This window comes from Nicrophorus vespilloides, unplaced genomic scaffold (assembly GCF_001412225.1).
Source record: "Nicrophorus vespilloides isolate i.1.1-1 unplaced genomic scaffold, Nicve_v1.0, whole genome shotgun sequence".
NCBI classification, from domain to species: Eukaryota; Metazoa; Arthropoda; class Insecta; order Coleoptera; family Silphidae; genus Nicrophorus; species Nicrophorus vespilloides.
In genome coordinates, this window is record NW_017095775.1 from 7,067 (window position 1) to 18,370 (window position 11,304).

Here is an 11,304-nt window from a genome sequence, read left to right on the forward strand (position 1 = left end):
TCGTGAAAATGCTTAAGCCTTAGATAATTAATACTCATTGTGCGACGGAACAAATTAAATGCAACGTAATCTTTCTGAATGCGATGTTTAAGTATACACAAAGTATTAACGATTAGATGACTGTAGGAAATCTTTCAAAAGCACATTTTAATACTTTGAATTAATCGATTTACAGTTTGAGGATTTTCATAGAAGAATACAAACATTTTGTATGTAGTTTTATTTCACATGTAAATATATAATTTTACTTGAAATTATAATAACAACTTTCAAATTGTTGATAAAATTTCATTTTTATAAAAAAAAAATCGTAAGATTTTTTGAAAATCCAGTATTTTTCAACAAATTGAAATAATATTAATACTTTAGTTGCAAGTCTTCAAATCTTTATAAAATTATGCTAAAAATCATTTAAAATTTTTATTAACAAATTTAAGATAATTTCTAACAAATTTATTCGAAAATAATTAAATAAAATTACATAAATTAAGAAAATTTCAATACTTTATAAAAAAATATATTTTTGTTTCATTGAAATTGAATATAATTTAAAAACTAAATAGATTGTTGCAAGTTTGTGCAATAATTTCATGAATTAATAATTTATCTTCTATTGAACTTTCAAGTTTTATTGTTACAATAATTTGAAATTTCAGATTATTAGTTACATTGATTAGTAACGTATTTTTGTTTGCAATATGCAAAATTTGTAAAAATTTAACAATTATAAGTTTTAAATCTTGTTTTCTAAAAATATTTGATTTCTCATTCAATGTAGTTTTTTTTTGTAAATCTGTAGATAAATTGTCGACTTTAATAAGTTTTAATTACGTACGTTTATAAATATAAAGCGGTGTTTAGGAAAAAAGATTTTGATTTAATTGTTGTTGTGTCAACTAACTAAGTTGTTTCCATAATCTGTTTGTGATGATTATGCGGTGCGGGTCGTCGAGTAACCCTTATGATTTCGGGGGTTGTATGGTAATTGATGATTAATTTACTGCTGTGGGGGCAGCAGTTTTAAAGTGATTTATTAGGTCCGATGTTTGCGTAGAGTGGAAGAGCCAGAGTTCATTTCGATCTGCTCGTTACTTATTATGTACTCATACATACATATACACATTTTTTTTTCCCTTCGTTGTGTGTTTTGTAGTTGTTGTCATGGGTTCATGTAAGTTCCCCCTATCTATTAAGTAAACAGCGATTGTGGCGAGTCAACGCGCCGTAACTAATCCTTAATCCTGAGTCAGGAGACCCCAATAATACATTATATACATGTAAAGGCCAGCAGCGAGATTTTTGCCGACGGATTAGGTTTCGCACCTCAAAAAGAAGGGATACAAGCACAACAAATGGATCTCATCTCTCATTCATCCGGATTTGGATTCGGATGAGATGCAAGGATTGATTGAAAGTGGGAACCGGAAGGGCGGTTTTTCCTTGCGAGAGGGGGGAAATGCGTTGGATCGGCGATGCTCGGTTTTGGAGCGCGGGGAACGCATCTGCCGTCGCGGGTATCAATTTCATTGGCCAGGGTCTCTTATTGGCCCACCGCACACTCAACACACGACACGACACAACACAGCACAAACACACACACACTCTGCACAAAACAACCGCGAAAACGTTACGCCCCCAAATTTTCACATCCACACCCAGCGACATCATAAAAATGATAATCGACGCCACTCCCAAACCTCCCCCCTCGGACCGCATCATAAATCAACATCACCGGCACCGGGATAATTGACCCGACCCGATCTGGGTCGTAAATCACTTCGCCTTTGCTTTACTCGTCGACACGTTTTTTTTTGACGTGTCCTGTCGAAACGCTGATCCACATTTTAGAAATTTGAACAATACTAAAATTGTGCATAAAGCAATTTAGTGAATCGTTGTTCATTGAAAACATTAAGTTTTTCAGTATTTACATCATCGATTTATATATATAATATAGAGAAAAATGATCAAATCAATCGGTTTTTCCTAGACTCGATTTGACATTTGCTGTCAAATTGGTGTTTTCAAGACAAAAATCGTGTACAAAGTAGAGATTCTTTCTTCACTGATAACATTAGATTTTTCAGTATTTAGATCATTGATTTGTATGTAGAATATTGAGAAAAGGAAATAAATCAAGTCGCTTTTTCTTAAACTCGATTTGACGTTAGCTGTCAAATACGTGATTCAGATTTGATTTGACGTTAGCTGTCAAATCGGTGAATTCCATTTTAACAATATCGAGCATATCAAAAATCGTGTATAAAGTAAAGATTCGTTGTTCATTGAAAACATTAGATTTTTCATTTACATCATCGATTTGTAGAATATTGAGAAAGGGAAATAAATCAAGTCGCTTTTTCTTAAACTCGATTTGACGTTAGCTGTCAAATCCGTGATTTAGATTTGATTTGACGTTAGCTGTCAAATCGGTAAATTCAATTTTAACAATTCGAACATATTAAAAATCGTGTATAAAGTAATGATTCGTTGTTCATTGAAAACATTATATTTTTCATTTACATCATCGATTTGTAGAATATTGAGAAAGGGATATAAATCAAGTCGCTTTTTCTTAAACTCGATTTGACGTTAGCTGTCAAATCCGTGATTTAGATTTGATTTGACGTTAGCTGTCAAATCGGTGAATTCCATTTTAACAATTCGAACATATAAAAATCGTGTATAAAGTAGAGATTCCTTGTTCATTGAAAACATTAGATTTTTCATTTACATCATTGATTTGTAGAATATTGAGAAAGGGAAATAAATCAAGTCGCTTTTTATTAAACTCGATTTGACGTTAGCTGTCAAATCCGCTATTCACATTTTTTACAATTCTAACAAAACTAAAAAGATGTATAAATTAATTTAAAGAATCGTTGTTCATTGAAAACATTAGGTTTTTGAGTATTTTCATAATTGATTTGTTTGTATTATATAAAGAAAAATAATCAAATCAAGTCGCATTTTACTGCATTCGATTTGACGTTTGCTGTCAAATTGGTGATTCACATTTTAACAATTCGAACAAAACAAAAATCGTGTATAAAGTATAGATGTGTTGTTTATTGAAAATATTAGGTTTTTCGGTATTTACATCAGCGATTTATATGTATAATATAGAGAAAAATTATCAAATCAATCACTTTTTCCTAGACTCAATTTGACATTTTCTGTCACATTCATGATTTCTATTTTAACAATTTGAACACAAATATAATGGTGTATAAAGCAGAGATGCGTTGTTCATTGAAACTATTAGATTTTTCAGTATTTACATCATAGATTTGTATGTAGATTATTGAAAAAAAAAGAAATAAATCAAGTCGTATTTTCTTAGACTCACATTTTTTTACAATTCGAACTCAAACTCGAATAAAACTCAATTTAAAGAATCTTTGTTAATTGAAAACATTAGGTTTTTCAGTGTTTACATCATTGATTTATTTATATTATATAAAGAAAAAGCATCAAATCAAGTCTAATTTTACTGATTCGATTTAACGTTTACTGTCAAATTGGTGATTCACATTTTAACAATTCCAACAAACTGAAATGATGCATAAAGCAATTTAGATTATCTTTGTTCATTGAAAACATTAGGTTTTTCAGTATTTACATCATCGATTTGTATAAATAATATAAAATAATCAAAACAAGCCGTTTGTTTCATGCTGTCAATTCGTAAATTTTGTACTAATAATTTTTTTTTTCAAAAAAATTCAAAATAATTAGAAAACGATTTTTTTTAGATATTTTAAAAATACATCAGAAAGAAGTTTTCTATGCGTATTTTATATTTAACTGCTGTAACGTAATGTTAATAAGAAACATATGTTTTAAAGTCGTAATAACCATGGAAAATAAAAATAAAACTATATATTTTGCTTAATACTTTTAGATATTCCTATTAAGTATTGCTTTTAAAAAAGAAATAAAATTATTTTTCTCAACAAATAACACACAACAATCAATTTAAGTTAATTAAAATCTTGTAACTAATTCATGTGTAATTAATTTAAAAATAATGATTTTCTTATGTAGTTAAGAAATTCAATTATCATTCATTATAAATTTTCCATATATGAAGAAAAACGATTATTTCTCAGGTAAATCTTTTTTTAATTATATGTTAATAAATTATTTCGGAATCAAATATAAATCAGTTTCACATGATTCAATTTCAATCATTTACATAAAGGAAATTCTTTAATAATTAATCTATTTTAGCAAAACTGTTGTATGTAATAAATATGTTTGTTAAAAATGTATTTTGTCAAATAAGAAAAAAAAACATATAAATATTGTTATGTAACACACAATGATAAGTTTCTTAATCAGAATGCATAGTTTCTCATAAACTGTTAGAATGTACGTAAAATGTCAATTACAGTTAAGACCGTTACCATGCGATATCTGCATTACTGCAAATCTGCAAAATTTCACGTTGAAAACGTGCTTTGCAATCTTGCGTAATCGAGCTTTTGCTGTAGTCATACATACATACACTTATACATCTCACCTCGTCTAACTTGTTAAATTGTAGTGAGATAAGTATAGAAAATTAAGTAAAAAAAAAACAAATAAATAAACTCTGACGAGAACTTTCTAATCCGATCGTACTAAAACATTTATCATCATCGTATTAACTACATTCATTTTCGAATACAATTATGATATTTCTATAGACAAATCATTTTAAGTTTATTTGGTTTTATATATAATATTAAGAGTTTTAATTTAATTAATATTGTACAAATCTAGAAGTATTGAAGCAAATTTAATAAGGTTAAGAAACAATATTTTTTAACTATATTGTAAAGGCTGTCCCAAAATTAATGCAAGATTTGAATTTGCCGCCATTTGTGCAGTAAAGTGTTAACAACCCCAAAAAACAATCATAATTTGAAAACTAAAAATTTGTAGTTTACATTCAGATTTGGTTGATTTTAAATGGTATAGATTGGATAATATAACTATGCTGATATAGATGTATGAATCTGTTAAATAATGAGTCTTCGTTTTTTTTTGTTATTGTTCATCAATGTCGTGCGTTGATGTTGAGAACAGGACACAGATGTCTCGTCTAATGCTGAGGGAAATAAGTTTTTTGTTTTTTTTCGGTTTCGCTCAATGGTCGTAATTGAATCCGATACGAATTGCAGTTCACGGACGTCTGTGTGACCTTAATTGCTTATGAATTAGTCTTAGTACAGGTGCTTCACCGAGCTGCACATCCGTCAACGACCGTCTGTCCGTCTGCACATCGAGAATGAGGAGCAATCGAAAACAAGCGAAAAAGAGCAGGAATTGCCTGGAGTGTGGGTGGCGCGCGGAAAATCTTTATCCGGAAAGAAAGAAAGAATGAATGCCGAAGGAGCGTGGAAAAATTCAGGTGAGTATGAAGTGGGGTTTGGGTTGGAAGAAGAGCGACGGCGGAAAATCTGCAACCTCCTCTCGCTCCGCCGCTCTTCTTTTCCCGACGGTATTAACATCCAGGTTATCAAATAACTTGGCAGTCGGTCCCCAGGGAGTTCTAGTTTGCATCCCCGGGTTTACAATAGCGCGCGGCATAATTCCCCGATTGCTTCCACGCCCTGCGAGGAGGGGGATGGATCGAGAAAGGGAGACGTGTATACATGGAGAGAAAGGGAGATAGATGGAAAGGAGAAGCAAAAGAAGGACGAGGCTAATGCGCAATCCTGGCTGTAGTGGGAAGGATGCACGGAAGGGGGCGCGCGCGGGTCGTCGGAAGGACCCCTTCGCAACGAGTGTGTCCGCTGACCGTGACAATTGAGTCCGAAAAGAAATTTCCTTTTTCAATTTTCATATTTTCCCTTCGCTCTTGTCTTTCCTCTCCTGTTCCACCTGCACCGACAATCCCTTAGGGGGTGGTTGGGGCGAAAGAAAGAGAGAGACAATTTCTGGTTTGCAGAAGCGATGAAGATTTGATTCCGGCGCGCCCTCCGCTTTGCAGTCGCAATAAATGAAACGAAAATAGCATTCATTCAATTACTGGATGCAAGACCTGCAGCAGTTAATTAACTCTGCAGCTCCCAACGCATTTGCCTTTACTCAATACAATTAAACATTCTTTACCTTTACAATCACTATTTCTTATGATCTAAATTTCTTAATATTTATTGAAAAGATTAAATTCAGCAAACAAAATATTATATTTAGTTCATTTAATTTAAGTTTAGATTTAAAAAAGTGAAAAGGTCAAATTGACCGGATAATAACTGTTACCGGTTAATACGCTTTTACTACAATAAAAAAATAGTTTCAATTTTCATAAACATTCAAATAAAATTACTATTGGAATAATATATTAATATCAGAATTAAGCAAAGTTAGGCGGATATATCAGCCGTTTGCTAAAGTAAGTTAAAGAAATATTGAAATATTTTATATTCATGTTATATGTATATTCTAAATTATGAAAAATCACCGAAACAATTGATAATATATAGAAAAACGCATAACAAAATTCAATTAACGTCTTGTACTAAAATCTAGAATGTCGTAAAACAATTGTCAATTTCATTACAAAACTCATATAGTTTGTTTGGTATTTACGAATAACTAAAAATTAATGGTTTTTATTACATAATGATAAAATTAATGTATTACAAACGCTTTATCTAAAATTAAATATATATATAAATAAAACCCTCACCTTTCATTCGACTGCATTAAAAGATATTTTAAATTCGGGACAGGAAATGACACTTAATACAAAAAAATAACAATTTTTGTTAACACGTATCCAGGTAACATAATGACAATAATCACAGAATTACCAATTTGTTTTGTTAAATGTCGAAACGGAAATGAATAATCAATGTTCCTCCATAGATAGATTAATTTCCTCTTGAAATTATTATATACAGGTGAACGGGTATGATTATAACGTGGAACGGTAATTTAATTAACAAACCAGAAGCTACGGACATCTTCCGTCCACTGGATGAACTTTGTACAAATGTTAGGTAATATCGAAGTGAGTATAGGCAACACTTTTACCATAATTTAACAAAATGAAAATTTAAATTCTCAATTTATTATAATTAATTATTATTGATTTATTTACTTAAGTATTTTTTATTGTTCCATATTTTTACTAAAGTTGTTTTATCCTGTATGTTTACAATTTGTTAATTAGATACACAAAAAAGTAATTAATTTTCATTTCAGGTAATTGATTTATTATATCTTGATATAATTTTGAGTTGTTTGGTAATTAGTATATATTTTGTACGTAATACAAGTATATTTGTATGTTGAAGTATACGTGTATAAACTACGCGTGACTTGGCAAGTAACGTGTCAAGAAAAAGTGACGTACATTAGAAATATTATTAGAATATAAAGTGTAATATAATTAGTACATTGTTATTATTAAGAATATCCAGAAAAAAAAAACTTTATGCTTAAAATCTTGAGAAAACAAATTTCAATATGAAGTGAAATATGTTTATGTAATTAGTTTATGAGATTGTATTTCAGAGAAAGTAAAAATTGATATGTTTGTTATGGTATTATATAAAATAGTTGAAGTTGTATAAACGATGATTATTGTTTGTGAAATGCTGCGGCTCACCTTTATCTCCGCATTCGAGGAAAGATAATTAAATAAATATTATTGACTCACGATATTAAACACCGTGCAGCGGTTGCGGCAGTGATAAGATTATTTCAATTGGTTTTTTCTCGTCTATTTGATTTGAGTCAGTGCGATCAAGTGCGATGGAATGGAAAGTGTTCATAATTGGCGTGAGCTTAATAGCGCTCTTGGGCGGCGCCTCCTGCTCGCAGGATCTCTGCCAGCAGGAAAAATGCCTGTGCGGATACAACATGTACAAGAACACGAAGACACATTTCAGCATGGATTGCTCTGAGAACGAATTCGATACTTTACCAAATATCAAAGAGATGCCTGAACATTTCGATGAGCTGGACGTGTCGCAGAACAACATCAAGCTGTTAACGAAAGGTTCTTTTGCTAGCGCAACACTCAAGGTGTTAATTGCAAATCATAATGAGATCACTGAAGTTTCTATGGAATTCCTGAAGAGGATTCCGAATTTGAAGCATCTAGATTTGAGTCATAATCATTTGAAGAAATTGGATGCTAAGGTGTTCCAAGCGGCGACGAGTTTGCATCATCTGGATCTGAGCTTCAATAAGTTGAGCACGCTTCAGGATGGGCTTTTTAAGCCGGTGAAAACGCTGCAGTTCTTGGATTTGAGTTACAACAATGTTGGGAGTTATCTGATGAATTTGAAGGATTTACATGATCCGAAACTTGGCATCACCAAAGATCTTCCTAACTTGAAGCTGAACCGTTTGAACATCACCGATTTACCAACTGATTTCTTCACCAATTCGTCGCTCATCTACTTGAGTTTAGACGATAATCGTTTGAAGGAGATTCCAAAGCTACCTTACACCATCCAATACCTCGATTTATCCGGAAACCTTTTCACCACTCTCAACGTCAAGCATCTGAATTACCACAAGCTGAAGAAGTTGAGGTTGACGAGACTCCCGTTGCTGGAGAAAATCGAGAAGTACGCTTTCTATAATCTGCAGGATTTGGAGTTCCTTTACATAGAGAATTGTCCAAGATTGATGGATTTCAACGATATGGCTTTTGGAGCTCTTGTGGATCACGAAGGGCTCAAACTGAAGAGCATTTCTTTAGCAGGAAATGCCCTCAACAGATTGAACACGACATATTACCATCTCTTCAACGATCTGGAACGCGTCGATCTCAGCAACAATCCGTGGATATGTGATTGCGACATCTTATGGTTCAAACTGATCAAAAACAAATTGATGAACAAGAACAGTGTTAGGTAAGAAATCAACAAAACTACTGATAGTAAACTTGAAAATCTCAAAGTTAACATTAATTTTATTGTTGTTGTTGCTTTTTAGGTGCGCTTTGCCTTCTAAACTGAGGAACAGTTCGATCCTGACATTAACCGAAAGGGATCTGCCCAAATGCACTGTGGGATCTGGCTGGAACACGCACAAAGTCTTGGTTTCCATCATCGCCGTCTTATGTGCAATGTTGGTTGCCATCGTCGCTTACATAATATACCTGGGCCCTTTCAAATCTGTCGTTCAAAATAAGTTTGTTGGAACACAATCGCCTTACACAGTTGTCGTTCGCGAAGACATGATTACCACGTAATGATTTATTGATAGTTTTTGGATAAATAAAATCGTTTATAAGAATATCTAGTCTTTTTTCTCTAGTTTTTTATGTCTTATAAGATTTCGTCTATGCGGCGATAGATGTCGCAAAATACAAATTTCAAAACACACTTGATTATGTAATGAATCAAAAAATTTTAAATACTTAAAGAGTATGTTTGATATTATAATTGCCAAATTAGAACAATAAATTTCTATTAAAAATAAATAAAGTGTCTTTACATTTTATTTAATTACTCAATAACCAACAATGCTAATTAAACCAACAAATGTGTAAATTAAAAACGAAACTGTAATCTTTCCAATGAGCTTACTGTCAGTTTAGTAGAAGTAATGGTTCTTCTTCAACAAACTGTTAAATTTGAACAATTAAATTCGTCTTTGAAAAATGAAATGTCTTTACATTTTATTTAATTACTCGATAACTACCAATTCCAATTAAACCAACAAATATGCAAATTAAAGATTAAACTGCAATCTTTCCAATGAACTTATTGTCAGTTTAGTAGAAGTAATCGTTCTTCTGCAACAAACTGTCAAATTTGAGCAATTAAATTCGTTTTTGAAAAATGAAATGTCTTTACATTTTATTTAATTACTTGATAACTACCAATTCCAATTAAACCAACAAATATGCAAATTAAAGAAGAAACTGTAATTTTTCTAATGAGCTTACTGTCAGTTTAGTAGAAAAAATGGTTCTTCTGCAACCAACTGTCAAATTTGAACAATTAAATTCGTCTTTGAAAAATGAAATGTCTTTACATTTTATGTAATTGCTCGATAACCAACACTGCTAATTAAACCAACAAATAAGCAAATTAAAGATGAAACTGTAATCTTTCCAATGACCTTATTGTTAGTTTAGTAGAGGTAATCGTTCATCTGCAACAAGTTGTCAAATTTGAGCAATTAAATTCGTCTTTGAATAATTAATTCTCTTTACATTTTATTTAATTACTAGATAACCAACAATGCTAATTAAACCAACAAATATGAAAATTAAAGATGAAACTGTAATCTTTCCAATGATCTTATTGTCATTTTAGTAAAAGTAATCGTTCTTTTGCAATCAATTATCAAATTTGAACAATTAAATGCGTTTTTGAAAAATTAAATGTCTTTACATTTTATTTAATTACTGGATAACCAACAATGCTAATTAAACCAGCAAATATGTAAATTAAAGATGAAACTATAATCTTTCCAATGAGCTTACTGTCAGTCATGTAGAAGTAACCGTATTTCTGCAATACACTTCCAAAATTTGAGCAATTAAATTGAATGTTTGAACATTGAGTGTGTTAATGTGTTGATACCACAAATTACATATTTTCGTGTTCAAATCAGTTCTAAATAAATGAGCTGTTATTTAATATTCGATTAACTTATCTAGTCATTCCAATTTATATATGAATGCTTTTATTCTGTTAAATTCTTTCGGATTACGTGAGGTCAGTAATTGCAGATAAAACAGAGAGAAAAACAAATTTTATACGTTTTTTCTTTGTATTACTATGTTTGAAGCTGCTTTCTTTATATCGGTGTTTCTAAACGCTGAACGCTTCCGATCAGGAAGCGGCTTTTATCTAATCTCGCGCTATTGGGGATGTTTATATTGTTGGCGACTGCGGGACGTTTCATTCTATCCCAACTGTAGTATTCTTTATCAACTCGGCATTTAAAGGATATAAATGTCTTTCTTCTAGGTGATAGATCGATTACGTCATTGATATCGCTGCTACGCAATTGCTTCGAAATTGTGGTAGGCTAGGTCATGTAATCGTGTAAACAGTTTCAGACCGGAAATCTCCAGACCTTTGAAATCGTCCTCCTGAAACGTTCACTGTATATACATGGCCTTTCATACGCAAGATAACAACCGTGGAATTTTCGTTTCTATGTGTCTTAATTATTGTTTTTCAGGCGCCGAATTATATCTATTTTTAGTACCAATTCAATAACAAAAAAATATTTATTTTAATCTCAGTTATATGCAAATAATACAATCGATACACACAATAAATATACAAATAATTTCCGTAGCTAAATAACTAAATTTGAAGATTTCAATAT

The 11,304-nt window shown here is 31.4% G+C and overlaps 1 protein-coding gene across 1 annotated transcript; it reads left to right on the forward strand.

Moving 5' to 3' along the window:
* Window positions 1–988: 988 nt before the first annotated feature.
* LOC108563027 (leucine-rich alpha-2-glycoprotein-like) lies at window positions 989–9,249 on the forward strand. Its single transcript, XM_017921573.1, has 3 exons — window positions 989–1,005; window positions 7,785–8,864; window positions 8,947–9,249. Exons 1-3 carry the CDS (start codon window positions 989–991, stop codon window positions 9,203–9,205), a joined length of 1,356 nt encoding a protein of 451 aa, XP_017777062.1. The 3' UTR covers window positions 9,206–9,249.
* Window positions 9,250–11,304: the final 2,055 nt, after the last annotated feature.